General features: G+C 42.2%; 1 protein-coding gene across 1 annotated transcript; it reads right to left on the bottom strand.

The window, feature by feature from the left end:
• Window positions 1–4,493: 4,493 nt before the first annotated feature.
• On the bottom strand, window positions 4,494–15,443 carry LOC106959692 (Krueppel-like factor 15). The gene is made up of 3 exons (XM_015052433.1): window positions 15,026–15,443; window positions 11,934–13,346; window positions 4,494–5,611 (listed from the first exon to the last, which is right to left on the bottom strand). Exons 2-3 carry the CDS (start codon window positions 13,199–13,201, stop codon window positions 5,443–5,445), a joined length of 1,437 nt encoding a protein of 478 aa, XP_014907919.1. The 5' UTR covers window positions 13,202–13,346; window positions 15,026–15,443; the 3' UTR covers window positions 4,494–5,442.
• Window positions 15,444–15,931: the final 488 nt, after the last annotated feature.

Genomic DNA, 15,931 nt, shown 5'->3' with positions numbered 1-15,931 from the left:
TGGGGACTATTTTCCTGACACATACTACGTTGTGGGGACCCACTGCTCCTTGTGGGGACCGAAGCCTGGTCCCCACAAGGGGAAACTCGGTTTTTGGGTCAGGGGTCAGAGTTAGGGCTAAGGTGTGAATTGAGTTATGGTTAGGGTTAGGTATGTGATGGTTAGGGTTAGGAAAAGGGTAAAGGGTAAAGGTAAGGTTTAGGCTGTAGAAATGAATGAAAGTCAATGGAAAGTCCCCACAAAGATAGCCACGCAAACATGTGTGCATGTGTGTCTCCATGGAGTGGAGACAGTCATCTATTAACTTGGTCTCAAATAGCATATGTTTACGACCTACTTCTAGGAAAATAACTGGGAGTGACTGAGCGCCAAACGATCAAATCTACTCAGGCTCTTCAGAAAAGATTTCTAGAACTTTTGTGAATTAGAAATCCAGACTCTCACTGAAATCTGCCAGCATACTGTATGGAAAAACACTTTTCCAAAAGATTTATAATATTTTTGGTGTTTTGTGTGAAACAAAGCTATGTAATCATAAGGCTGAAGCAGCTCTCATGTATACACTTATTTGACTAGGGGAAACAATAAGAAATGTAATTTACTATGTTTACAGAAGAATATTTTTAAAACCAAGTATTTCTTTACAAACTTAAGACAAATCGGTGTGGCTACAGGTAAAACCAGATATCTACATATATCAAATAAAAAGACACATGCATGTTTTTTCTCATTGTCTGAAATTAAATCAGACCAAACTTTTTGTGTTTAAGGTCAGTTAGAATTATACAAACGATTTCTGCTTAACGCCAGAAAACATGGTGAATTTCAGACAAATGTGTTTGCACCTTTTTATTCAGCGTATGTAAATACCTGGTTTCAGCTGCAGATACGATTTGGCCATTTACCATTAGAGACTAGAGTTTGATTAGGGATGAAAGACCTTAGACTGGACTTGGACTTGGCCATGGGTCAGAGGTAGGATCCAGCAGAGAAGATACAAAACATATTCAGTCTGAGCTTATCCTCTCTGTTTTTTTGGGTGGGTGTGGGGGGAGGGGGGTTGTACTGGATTTGTAGACATGGACAGGTCAATGATTGATTGACAGACTGATATCAACCCAACTGTCGTCATCATCTATCTGCTTCTGTTGGTTTTTTCCGTTGCTTAAAGATAAACAGTGAGACCAGGGGGTTGCAGAGACCTTCAGGAACATCGTCTGACCGCACAAATACTGCAGTCAGACGTCATCAGGTATACACGGGTCAGTGGCTTTGGTTTCGCTGATGAGAGCTGCTTGTGTCTAACTAGATTGTGGGACACTGTAACACATTATGTCCCATTTATTTCTCAGATTATAAATACGACTGGAAGATCATTGTAGTCCTTTTTTTGTTTTTGGTGCTTCCACTTTCAAAGCATCTTTTTTATTAGGGAAACACCGATTTATCGGCCGAATGATTTATCAGCTCTGATTTCCTTAATTTTGATAAACTGGTGATTGACCGATACTTACATTTGAAGGCGCTCCTATCTACCTCAGCAAAGGTCTAAAAATCAGCCATTTAGAAGTTTGACCATCTGACTGGCCCAACAGGTCATGTCTACACGTTTGCAGTAAACAATAGTCACACAACTGTTGCCAGCTCTGTGACTTTCTTGTTATATGTAGGACAAAAGAAAAATTGGTATTGAATGAAATCGGAATGGCATGTTAGGCTTTTTTAAAAAAAACATCGGTAATCGCTGATCAGCCAGAACTCTGCAATCAGTGCACCCCTACCTTTTATGTTTTTTGCAAAACATCCAAGCCAGATATGAGAGCAAAGTGAGATCGGGGCTTCAAGACAAGACTTGATTTTGGTCAACATTAACATAAAGCAGGCAACTGGTGTTCTGTAATCTAAATTTCAGCTGAGAGATGAATTAGGATACTTGTTGTTTAGGGCAAGGCTTAACCAATCCATGTATAGCTGACCACAAATCATACTTGAAGATAAGCAGTTTCTGTCGGTTCTCGGTGAATTATCTGAAGCTGTCAGTCGGGAGGCGTTTTGTTGGACATCCTGTTGGAAAAGATATGGTTGTCCTATTCAGTGCAAACCAAATAAGATGACAAAGTTACAGCAGAGAGGGGTGAAAGTGATTCTTGGTATATGTCGCTGGAGATTTTAATCATTGACTATAGAGTCTTACTAGTTAAAAGCATCTCTAGATCATCATAAAACCCTCTATGTATAGTCTCACACCAATAGTGGAGAGGAGTGAAATAAGCTATGTTAAACACAAACAAAAAAAAAAAAACTAAAGAAGATCACACCTTTCCAGACGCCGGGCTTAGCTGGGAGGTTGAGTCACAGCAGGACGAATAGTTTCCGTTTGTGAAGACCTGGACATAAAAATGTGAACAATTATATACAAAACAACCCCCCACCCCCCAAAAAAATGACAAAGATTACTTGAAAGGTTTTATTTGTAGATGAATCTTAAAGAGAACAAAGGAAAAAATATATATACCTATATATCCATATGTACTAATTTATGTACAGGCAACTTTACAGACAACTAGAAATGTTTACAGCCGTGGATGTGGATGAAGAGGATGTGCTGTCGGAACGGTCTCTGTGGTGTTGCACTGATGCAACGATGAACAAGTCCTGCATATGTACATACATTCATAGGATGCAAATGGCTCTCTGTTCACACAAGCATTACAAATTCAAAAACTGAATCAATGGAATGATGTACCATATTGTATCTGCTGATGTTATGTCACACACAGCAGAGTGGCAGCCCTTAATATTTACAGGCAGTAAGGAGGGACTCCGTAAAAGAGACGTTGTCACTGAATTACCTGCAAGTTCACTCTGCTGGCAGCTCAGTAGGCAGGTGTGAAGTGTGAACTTTAGCGTTTGTAGCGACAACACATTCTTGCTAGCTGACTTGCAAGGCTATCGCGGTGTTTGCAGTTAACGCACAAGGTAGAGTTGAGGCAGGTTTTTGTCATTTGCAAAATAGCTCACATATTGAGGCATTCAGTCATACTGAAATGTTCTAAATAGTCACTAAGATCCTTATATACAAAAGGTAACAGCTGCCCATTGGAGCTACATCTAATTATCAAAACCTCTACCTCCTTGGGTATTTTGTGTGTCATACTGCCTGGGTTTTTTTCTTTCTTTTTTTTTTTGATGATTGTCATCTTAAGACTGCATCTACGTCTACGTGTGAGATATAGGGAAGGCTGTACAGGCCCTAAATACTAATGATGGTCTTATATTTCACTCTGAAACTTGTTTTTATTTCTGCAAGATCTGTACGGTGTATCGTCATGACAACATGTCCACCTCTGATTCTTAATGTAGGAGGGGGGAAAAGAAAATGGCGACAAATGAAAGAAAACACACACTTTCTGAGCCAGCTTTTGCTCTCTGAGAGAAGTCTGTTGTAAGGTTTGAACTTTGACATATACTGAAGACAAATCAGCATGTACTTAGCTAAAATTTACTTGATTTGCGTTATCATTGACAGCCTCTTTGTGCCAAAAACATTAGAATGTGGGAAGAGTTCTGTGGAACCGATTCCCTTATTCAATCAGTCGTGTTTGAATTTAATCACAACAGTTCTCTAAATGTGCACAGATGGCTAGCTGAACAGCAGAAGGGAGCTTTGGAACAAAGCAGCTTCAACGAAGACAAAGTTACAGTGCAAACCTCTGTGGACGGGATGAAACCACAAAATGTTACCAAGCATTTTTGGTTTATTTTCTAATGCAAATGTCTCAGTACACTTGAAATAAGATAAAACTAACTTCGGAGGAACTTTTCAGCAAGATATACTAGCTTGTTTTAAGTCAATAATGCCTTAATATTGATGAAAAAGTTCTAGTTCCCATGGCAGATTATTTTATTGATAATTTCACCATAGAAATAATTTGCCAATGGAACTAGAACTTTTTCATCAAATATTAAGGAATTATTTACTTAAAACAAGCTCCTACATCGTGCTGAAAAATGACTTGTAAGTTAGTTTTGTCTTATCTCAAGTGTACTAAGATATTTGCAGTTGAAACTAGACCAAAATTACTGGGTAAGATTTGGTGTTTTGCAGTGAATATAACCTCTCTAGTCCCTGCCTGTCGGGATCCAAAGATTCTGTCAGAAATGGAATGTCTAAATCAGCTCAGAAAAAACTAGAAGTCAGACTCGACATGACTTTTAGCCACATTATCCCAGTGGCATTTGGTTTCTGGGCCTTCAGAGGGAGTTTACCATTTAAATACGCCGTGGGATAATGTTACAGTTGCATGTGACGTCACGCTGTTCAGACCTTGGCCCGCTCCACCGTGACGGACGTCAAAACAACCTAAACGTTTCTGTAAAGCCTGTCAAAAAGCAGACATCTGTAACCTAATATCGCTGTTATTTAGTTGATTTCACTTTAAAAGCTGTCATAGGGTGCTGCGCAGTCGGCCATGTAAACAAACAGACAAGGATAGAAACCAAACTTGTCATTTTATTGTACAACTATTAATGAGGAAAGATATGGCAGCGATGGATATCAGCAGTCAGTCATAATGACTGGCAGCTGTCGGTGTAACCGCGGATTTGCAAGAAACGCTTTTTACAAGGTAAGAAGATTAACGTTCATATACTTTATAGGTAAGTATGATTACAAAAATATCAAATATAGGATTATGGAGAAGGTACGTGTCTGACTATTAACCATGGAGAAAATACTACACCGTCATGTAGCCTAGCATGTATGGAAAACTTGGAGCTTATACGGTCGGTCTGACCGTCCATTCAGAGACCAGAAAACTTCTGACGTCACTGTGGGCAAATCTGAAAGTTCATGAACTGTTTGCTTACTGAAAGTGGGCCTGCTCTACTGATTCTGCAGGCTGATTAGATTGACCCTGGCAACAGAAAGAGACTGAAATCTGATTGGGTGAAACATCAAGAATCCACTAAAACATGTGCAGGAAGCAGCGGAGCCAGGAGAATAGTTACAGGTATTTGAAGTATTTACTTCCAGTACTTACTATTGAAAGTAAATCAGTGACGTTCAATTGAAGATATAATTTAGGTTGTAGGGATCCTGAAGGTGTTTAGGCCTATGGTGAAGGCCCCTGCTGGCATCGTCCAGACTAAATGAAAAGAAGCTTACTGTATCTTCTGCTGACAAAACAGACAGAACAAATATCAGTGCAGACACAGCTGTTCCAGAGAAACTAAGCAACGGCGGCTTGTTTCAAACTGCTGGAGGGGTTAGTGGAAGTCGGCCGTCCCTGGGTTTCCGGTTGATTACAGCAAATCCCAGACAGCTCCGATTTAGAGCAAGGTTTTGAGGTTCAAGTACGCACGTGTCCTTACAATGCTTCTGTGGTGTATTACTGAGAGGAGCTGATCCTTCCCTGCGATCCCTGGAAGAACACGGAAGAGTCAGTTGGCAGAGCGAACTGTCCGGCCGCTTCGTGGAAAACGGTGGACTTTGATGTGTTTCGACAGATGGTCACTGCGGGCAAACTTCTTCTCACACACGGGGCATTGGTAGGGTTTGACACCCGAATGGGATCTCCTGTGACGGGACAACTCATCAGACCGAGAAAACCTGGAAGGAGGGAGGAGAAAATGAAACGTGAGGATGAGTGGAGAAGGGCTGGTTAGCCTGGCAACCACAAGCTATTTACTTATTGGCTAAACTGATCAATGTTTACAGGCTGGATCAATGGATGTTACTGACGAGGATCAATAGTAAGAACATAAACTTCAGTAATAACAGTGATCCACACACGTTTCCATTTGTGCAGTTATATGGTCAATGGAAATGCTGCTATTCATACAGTAAAATAAAAAGGCACTGTTTATTTTTTTGTACACTTTATTAATTTATTAGGGACAACATTTCTATCACTTTTCAGTGATATTTGGATGTCTACATTTTCACAAATACAAATCTAAAGAGCAAAAAAAAAAAAAAAACACAGGGAGAAATTGAAAACCCAGTCATAAATATAAAGGATTAATTAAAATGAATTCTTTTCTGGATGTCCTGACCCAAAGTAACTTCGGGTAGAGCAAAGTTATGTTCAGTAAAAAGTGATTACACCCGATCTCTACTGATCAGAATGTAGTCTTTTTTAATAATCAGTGAATGATCAGCAACTGATGATTTAGCTCATTTAGAAAAGTGTGTAAAAGTCTCCTGTCCTCTAAATATCCGGTTATCTTTGACAATTAACCAACTTTGACAGTTAGCTTTACTTCTGCTCATTATGTTGAGACTCTTATTTTGGAAGAGAGACAACAGAGCGTCTTCTTCAAATTCCCTCTACAAGAGATCTTTCCTGCCAGCAGCCATCACTATCTACAATAACTCTTTGAAGAATTTGAGTTAATATGGGTTACAACCACATTTAACTTCCCTGTGGAATCAATAAAGTATTTTTGAGTTTGAATTTGAGTCAGGAAGTAGTTCTGACAGGATGGTTCCAGTCAGGCAAGATGAAACCAGATCCTCCTTTTACTCTCAAGCAACATCTTGTTTGTCCAGCCTCTAGTCAACCGTTTCCTCGCCAAGCTGAGCAGATTTAACCACGTAGTTATCAAAGACGAAGCGTTTCACACCAGGCTGTAACTCATCGGCCCTGCAGCTCGGTTAGGCCAGCGTGGAATCCCAGCTGGACTTGGAGGAGAGGAAAACACCAGTTGGCTGAAGCGGCGCGAATCTCGGCTGCAGGCCTTCCTCCCAGCAAAACAAGATGTCTGCCAGTCACTGCACACAGCTGGACTCTGCAGCCCAGATGTTCCTTAGCTGAGCGCGCAAGATACAAAACCCACACGGTGGGGATGTCGTGTGACCGAGCAGCCATGTTTCCACTGAACTGGTGAACCTGGTCAGCACCTTAAGATACCAGAAGATCCACTTCAGTCTTAGAGACACACAGTTTAAAAGGTCAGTGGAGTTCTGTTGAGGGGGTAGTCACTAGATAAAATCATTGAAAGATTTTACCTTAGCTAAAATGTTACCTAACTATGTTAAGCTAGGGAAAAAAAAGTAGACTTCTGCCATCTGTAATGCAGACCTGCCAACAACCACCACAATCTTCACTAACTCTTTGAAGAATCTGAACAACAACATTTCATTTCCCTTTGGGATCAACAAAGTATTTTTTAATTTGAATTTTCAAACAACTCCACACACAGAAATGTCAAAATAGTTCAACTGCTGTAATGATGGATTTAAATGCCTGTTTACATAGAGGGAAGTTTTTATTATTATTATTATTATTATTTATTATTATAGCTACACTATAAGTTATGTTAGCAGAATGATTTACTACAAACACTCACTGGTCAGAAACTATTTTCTTGGCTTTATATGAATAAAGCCGACTTGCCTAATAAAGCTGCTGCTGACACAGAAACTGCTTCGAATTGCAACCACTTTTATTTATAAAAAGAAAAATCACAACCTCAACTAGATCATTTATGTTAAATACATTTAGAACCTGCACATACAATAAGCAGGTAACTGGACTCCAAGTGGAAATACACACTTTGTCACATTTATTCCTATGCATGGTGGCTCTCAAAAACTATCTTTATTCTGCCAGTAAAACGGCTGAAACCTTGAAACTTTTCTGAACCTCCACAGAGAAAAAAAACCTGCCAATTATTGCTTCCACACAGACGACGGTTTTGCTTTGTATTTGACCTTTTTAGACGACTACATTTAAGAATGGAACAGGATCTATGACACGTCGTCATGGTAAAGATTGTACGCAAAAACATTTGATTATAAAAATAAAACTTGGAGGAGAAAAAGGGAGCATAATCTCACCTTGGTCAGGTGATGAGAAGATCTCTGCATAGATATCTGTGTTTGAGGGGCCCAGTGGGCCCTCGGACCACCGCTTGGCTAACATTAGACTGTCAGACTGTGAAGGAACTCGAACCACATTTAGTCTGAACCTATAAGGTTCATCCTAACAGGATACTGATTTCAGAGTGACTCTTAACACACTCCCCTCTGTTCCCTCTCTATTCTTATTTGTTATTGTGGATGAAAATCAATAAATAAAGGCCAGTTATGCAAAAGGGGCCTGACTCTCAGCAAGGAGGGCCTGTGTGCAGTTTGTTCTCCTGGTTGATTTGCAGAGCCTCTGGCTTCTTCCCATCATGTTCACCTAAATAACCTGACTGTCCATCTCTGTGTTAACCTGCCTCACAACCAGACTGCTGCAGATGGACACCACCACCACCACCACTAGCTGAAAACTGAAAGGATTCGGTCATTAAGAAAATAGCAACATAATCTTTGCATCTTAAAACATAAACTTAGTATAATTTTCTAACAATGACTCCCATTGGAATATAACATGTAGAGTATAATTTAGTCTCTATTTAATGGTAACTGGAGAGGGTATTTCTTGATTTGGTGCAGCAGTGGAACACGGTACCGATCCGGTGTAGAACGTGGAGGGATCTGGCTCCATGCAGGCCTGGAGCTGCTCTGCAGGGTCCTGTGTTCGACTCACACACCGCCTCGGCCAAATCAGTGTTTGACAAGTAAGCATTAAGTTTTAGTGTCATCATCAAAACGGCACGCGAATCCAAAAGGAAAACGACACGCTGAACTGGACGACCAGACAAAGATTACGACAGCTGTACTTTCATGACGGTCAGCGCCGCCCAGCATCACCGTTTACAGTACGAAGCTGAGGGGCATTTTGCTTCCTGTGGTCCCCCCTCGGTTCCCCTCTTCAGTCTGTTGCTCGATTCTTCCAGTCTTTCATGTCGTGAGGCGGCTTGGACGTTCCTGCCCACAGTCATGGTAACTATTCAGTGCTTATTCTTTGTCGGGTCAACAACCTCACTCTTGCTCCCTTCAAGTGATTGCATGCAAGCAGAGGTAGGGCTCTTTTTCTGGTTTGTCTGCAGCTTGCTAAGAAAACCACCGTCTTCCACACAGTACACTTCTTTATTTGATACAATAGTACTGTTATAGTCAGAAGTGGGCAGAGTACACAAATATTTTAGTCAAGCAAGAGAAGCGATTCTTCATAATCAAATTACACAAGTAAAAGAGCGCAGTGTAGTACAAATACTCCTAATAGTACTTTTTCCCCCCAAAATATTACTCAAGCAAATGTAACCAGTTACTACCCAACTCTTGTTATTGTACAATAGTGTAGTACTATAATGTACTGCATTATAGTAAAAGGAATCATTTATCTCTCTTTCTCCCTCTACATCTAACCATTTACCTTAGCTGTAAAAAAAAAAATCACTTTTCCTTATGGGCCCCAATAAGGAGCAGCAGGTCCTCACAACGTTTTTGGAAAGATGGGCCTTACAAGATGAGAAATGCTGACACACACACACACACACACACACACACACACACACACACACACACACACACACACACACACACCCACCCTGCCTTTTGTAAACAGACAGAGGTCCTTTTGTTTGCTAGAACACAGTTCCTGGATTAAACAGAGCAAGCGTGTGCAGCCCTCCTCATCCTGTCAGAACGTATGCTGCTTTCCAACTACAAACCCTGAGCAGCAGCCGACTGAGAGGTCAGAGGCAACACGGGACCTTCAGGACGTGTTGCCTGAAGGTCCCGTCTTGCACTTCTGGGTGCAAGACGTGGCACCCAGAAGGTAAACTGCATAGTTCAGACCATACCTATGCATTCAAGCACAATCAGAATATCCATTATACTGATTTTTAGTATCATAGCATCTAATATGGCCATTTGGATGCAGCCAGTCTTTGTTTGTGGACTCCAGCTTTTCAGGAACCGGAAACTTGGTGTGTGCAACAAGTACAAGAAATGAGACCAAAAATAATCCGTCCACATGAAATAATGAAAGGGAAACAATTAATCTTCAGATCGACTCAGAAACTTGTTCAAATGAATGCAGTCGCTCCACATGTAGAACAGTTTATGGAGCTAAAAAGGCTAAAAAGAGAGACGTTTCTGAAACGTGTTAACAGGAGAATGTGAATATACAGTGCTGTTCACATCTAGTCACATTTTACATTTGGCCTTTTAGTGCATCTTACTGCAAAGTTCTATAAATGGATTGAATTTATAAACTGATCTTCCAGTTATACTCAAAGAGCTTCATACCAAACGAAACAATAAATCGGTTCACTGCTTATTCTCACCATGGGCCACTAAACCTGTTGGGGAAAAACATATTTGTGTCATTGGGGGGATGGAAAAGCCTCTCTGTCCTACCATCACAAATGTAAACCTGTAGCATCGGTTAGACTTCCAGTTTTTACTTTAACTGGAATCGTTGGTCACCAGAGATGGGCAGCAATTAGTTACATTTACTCAATTACTTTTACTTGAGTAACTTTTTTTGGGAAAAAAGTACTTTCTGTACTATTTACTCTTACTTGAGTAATTTTATTATGAAGTATCTATGTTTTAATTGGAGTAAAGTTCCTGGATTCTTGACCCACTGAATGAAAAAATAAACATGTTTTAACCAAAAAAAATTCACCGGACACAGACACACAGCTGCAGTTTTTTTTTTTTTTTTAAGTTTTATAAGTTTTTTAATTGACAGAAACTGATTTGGAAAATTTTTCTTTTGCCTGATTTTATTATTTTTTTGTTACTGATATGAATTATTGTCACTTTGGTTCTTAAAATACAAAAATTTCCACTTAACTTTACATTTTGGTACATCTGATGATGTAATTTTTAAATATTAAATTGTTAATTTGATCAGTTACTCAGTAGATTCTTTTTTTACCAAACACTTTTTCACTTGAGTCATTTGTTGGACAGCTACTTTTCACTTTTGCTTGAGTTAAAATATGTTGAAGTAATGCCCTTCTTACTTCAGGACCATTTTTATGTCCTCTGCCCACCTCTGGCCATGGCAAGATGACTCTCTAGACCTGAAACCTTAAATAAACATGTGGGCTGAGCCGGAGAGCAGACAGCATCTGGATTCTGATCATCATGTGGAGCTTCGACCTTGTGAAATACCGAGCGCTGTCCTGTTGGCTGAAGGAGGATGTACAGAGGGCTAACAGAAAGGCTCCAGTAATTGCACCACCACTGGTTTAGTAAGACCATGCAGTTTTCACCCACTGAAAAAAAGTTACTCGGGTTAAAGGTTGGACTTTAATGAATGAATATGTCTGTGTATCTGGGGACAGGGAAGTATTTTAGGATTACAGATGAACCTCGCAGTAAGAAGGCCACCACAATATTCTCCCACTCGCAGCTCCATCAAACCTGATGACAGCGACACAGAGAAGCCGTTTCTAAGGTTACAATTACAACTTCAATGAAACAGAAGGACGTCCGTCTGAATCGGGAAACTTTACAACTTCAAAGAGCCAATTTGAAAAAAAATTTGGAACATTTTTTTTTGTTGAGTTTAATGAACACTAGAGGTGGGCAGAGGACCCAAAAGTTGCATTCAATTAAGAGTAGAACTACTTCAACATATTTTTTACTGAAGTAAAAGTAAAAAATAGCTATCCAAGAAATTACTCGAGTAAAAAAAAAAAAAAAAAAAAAATTTGGTAAAAAGTCTACTGAAGTACTGAGTAACTGATCAAATTATCAATCACTTATTACTTAAAAGTCATATCAATCAGTGGGTTGAGAATCCAGAAATTTCACTTAAGTAAGAGAAGAGACACTTCAAAATAAAATTACTCAAGTAAAAGTAAAAAGCATAGCGCAGTAAAAATACTCTTAAAAGTAAATTTTTTCAAAAGTTATGAGTTGATATCCAACTCTGTCCATAGCTACAGGCTGCTGAAACCTGTTCTAAATCCTTCTGAACCAAGGAGTTTGTTTTATCAGTGAACCACTTTGTGTAACCAACAGAAAGATAACTGATTACATAAACATCAGAAGCCCACCCGGTCACGGTGACACCCACCTCCATCCGCAGCCCTGCCAGTTGCAGGCGAACGGCTTTTCCCCGGTGTGCCTCCTCAGGTGGGCCTTCAGGTGGCTGCTTTTTGTGTACATCTTGTTGCAGCCAGGAAAAGAGCACTTGTGCATTTTAATGAGATCTGCGACGGGACTCTTCTGGAACCTTTGACCTCCAATGAGAATGGCCGACGCTTGGCTGGCAGCGCTCTCCCCCAGGCCGAGGGGCTTGGCTGCAATGGGGACTGGCGCAATCCGTACGAACTTGGAGACACTGAGGCTGGGGGATGGCAAGATGTGGGGCACCAGGGCAAAAGTCTGTCCTTGGATGTTGACCAGCAGCTGTGCAATTTTGATGTCGGAGACGGGGCCGGGCTGTGAGGGCGGGGCTGCCGGAGTAACCGGGGTCAGCGTGGGCTCCTGCTTCACCCGGATGGGCTGAATCTGGACGATGACGGGCGTCCCGCTGCTGCTAGTGGACCTGTCTTCTAAGGACGGTTTGTTGGTTGAGGTTTTCTTGGCCCCTGCGACAGATTCGTGTGTTGGGTTGACCGATGATGCTTTGCTGACGGGCAAGGCCGCCATGGCTGGATCAGAGGTGCCGGCGATGGGGACAGTTTGGTCTGAATGCTTGGCATCTGGTTCCAACTTAAGCTCCGAAGTGGACGCCTCGCAACACTCCAGACCCCCTTCTAAACCAAAAGTCTCCTCTGGTCCAACGTCAAACCCCTCCTGCTTCACCGTCACCATCTCCATATTCTCCTCAAGGAATTCTTCAATCTCCTCCAGTGTCGGATGGAACGAGCCTCCGAGCTGTTCTGCCGTCTCCACATTTGACCAAGTGAGAAAGTTAAAGTCTTCCTCCTCCACCGGCTCGTGTTTGGACGGCCCGTCTCCCCTCGAGTCCCACTGGAAGGCGTTTAGTGGCTCGAGTGCGGCAGAAACTCTGCCGGCGCTTCCTAAGGAGGTCTGGGACAGCAGGTGGTCCAGGATGCTGTCCTGGCTTTCTGCACTGGAGCTGCTTCCACAGCTGGAGCTGAGCTCCGGCGACTCTGGGCTGGAGCAGGAGCGAGGGCTGGATAGCACACTCACATCATCATCTGAAAATGGTGACGGGATCACCTGGTAGGAGCCGAGGTCCGACACCATGTCTAAAGGGCTGTAGGCTCGTAGAGAACAGCTGAGTGGAAGGGAAGTCTCTCCGCTCGCTGGAGAGTTATCCACCATCCCTAGCCAAACTGCTTCCTCTGCCTGGATTCTGCAGTCTGTGTTCATACAGGTCCGAGAGAACTTGTCCTTGGCCGTGGAGAGGGGTAGACCAAATAAACTAAAGTAACCAAGGTCACCCTCCCCACCCCAGTGAGAACCTCAAAGCCGTGCAGGAAACAATCCAGAGGTGTCCAGGCTAGATGACGGATTTCTGCAAGGATGAAAAAGCAACATCAAGAAAATGTGTTCAGATTCTGTAACTGCTGGTATGTGTGAGTGAAACTAAAAACAATCCACCTCCTCAACATTTCATTACATGAATTTCTGAGAAAAAGTTGAGTATGATATATAAAACGCTGTATGACGTTACTGACGCATAAATCATGATTCAGCTTCAGGTTTATGCTTTGTTACGTCATCTTGTTTTCATCAAGGTTTGGAGTTCATTCAAGAGATGAATCAGAGAAGGTCTTCAGTTTGCAAATTCAAACTCAAGAGAAAAGCTTGACCCTGCCACTTTTGTGTTGTCATTATGCACTCTATAAACAGGACAACATATACTTTGTCCTGTTTTCTGATTTATTTAGGACAATACATACATAGTTTAGTTTTAGTCAGCTCTTCACTCAGGTGAGTTTTCCTCTCAGCTCTTATTCACATTCATCTAAGTTTTGACATACTGCAGACCCAGAAAGACTGTTTCAGTACATTCTTTTCAAACTAACATAAATGAAGTTGACAAAACATCTGTTTTTTTCCTCCGATGACCAAAAATCAAAATTTTATGAGAAAGTTAGGAGGAAAAAGGAAGGCATTCTGTGTTTTTATCTTCCTGATAGTGTTTTGACTCGCTAACCGCAATGAGTTCAGCATTCAACGTTTTGGTGACCAGGTTCAAAAATCCAAAAATAATATTAAAATTAATGACGAATGAGACAGGATTGTTCCAAGACGGAGTGGACGGTCTTCTCCGATTCCCATTTTGATCTATATTAATCAGATTATCAGGAATTTCCTGCATACGTTTTTGTCCAATCTTCAAAAATCGGACTTGACTCAACCAACATTTAGTTACTGCTTACCACCAGCATCTCTAGTATTTTTTTTTTTAAATTCAGATGTTAGATTATTTGTGTATATAACAGTACAGGAGTACAATTTAAGTGGTATATAGGTTACACTCAAAGGTCTGATTCCGGACTAAACTGTAAAGAGCAGTAGTGATAGCGTGTGGCAGTATCATATTCCTATTAATGTCCTACAGTAGGGCTCATAAATAGGCTGCTTTCCTGGAACGTGGGGGGGCTCCGGCCTCCCTCCCCTCGTGTTTCTCTCCGTGCTTCCTTTCCAGGGGCCCCTGCATGTCTCCGAGTGACCGAAGGTAAACCCGGGCGACTGGCAGACAGAGGGGTGGGGGGGAAACAAGGAAGGAAACGGGCCGCCTGGGGGCGACAGAGAGCAGCTGTGCAGGATCACCTGCTCCGCTTGTTTACAGGACGGCAGCAGCCTGGAGCTGGAGCAGTACGGATCACTGTCTGTGATGTTTGTACAACAATTTATGTCGAACAATCTGAACTATTATTATTATTATTAGCTCACAGTAAACACAAATATGACCGATTATTAAAAAAAATAATAATAAAACAGAAGAAGAAGAAGAAATCTTGTATTTGTTTTTTACATGAAGCTATTTAATCTTTTTTGTTAATCTAAATCTGATGCGTCCAGAGAGCTGTGGTGCATCATGTAGTTTACAGTTTGGTCCAGAATCAGAACCCTCCCCTCCTCTCCTCCTCCTTCACGTAAACATGTTTTCATCCAGGCAGCAGCAGCAGCAGCATATGGCACCGAGAGAAAACACTCCCCTCACCAAGTTGGATCCGGTCTTACCGTGGTCAGGGTCCGGGTCCGGGTCCGGGGAGACTCCGGGGGCTCTGCGTCATCCCGCTGGGTCGGAGAAGCAGCCGTTTATCCACACGGGGTTCACCTATCCACGCAGCGCTGCGGTCCGTCCGTCCGCTCTGCTACCACGGAGTTCTACTATGTGGCTGTCACATGACTGTAGTGGAAACCGAGAGGCTCCCAATGAAGGCTCGTCCCCGCTCCGCGGCTCCATTGGCCGCCAGAGGAGGGGGACGGGGAGAGGGAGGGGGGGTTGTGAGCCTCCGTCACTCCTGTTTCTGCTGCATGGGCTGACATGTGACCAGGAGCGGCTGTGCTGACTTATTGCCTGGAAAATGAGTCCAGACGGTAGAGCGGCAGAAGTGGGTCGGCTGCAGGGAGGCCGTGGAAACAGAACACGCCTCCATTCCTGTACCTGCATGGCCAGAATAATGAGTGGATCAGAAAGAGCTGCTGCTGCTGGAGCTAATGCTTGAAATGAACGGTAGATTCATAAAAATGAACTGTGAAAATAAGAAAATAAATCTTTTTTTTTTTAGGACTCTGGTCCTCAAGGCACACTGCCCTGAATGTTTTAGGTGATTTCAACTGACAAACTTCCTGAACCGCAATCACCTGAATCAGGCGTAGTGAAGCAGGGAAACGTCTAAAACAGGCAGGGCAGTGTGATGACAGGAGGAATGGAGACCCAAAGAGAGGTAATGACGGTTTGACATCGTCTATGACGAGAGGAAAGTGGAGGAGATGTTTGGACCGAGCAGTAACATTTTCCCACACACCTCTTGGGACCACAACCAGGAAGAACCAAAACAAGTCTTGTGCCCAGAAATCTTTCCCTAAACTCCATTTCCTCCATCCTCCCTGCTTAACCACAGGAGGAAATGGAGTTTAGGG

Source organism: Poecilia latipinna, unplaced genomic scaffold (assembly GCF_001443285.1).
Source record: "Poecilia latipinna isolate Pla-1442-1.1 unplaced genomic scaffold, P_latipinna-1.0 Scaffold1109, whole genome shotgun sequence".
Taxonomy (NCBI): Eukaryota; Metazoa; Chordata; class Actinopteri; order Cyprinodontiformes; family Poeciliidae; genus Poecilia; species Poecilia latipinna.
Note: the sequence above shows the minus strand (reverse complement) of the source record. Positions and strands in the feature narration are given on the sequence as shown.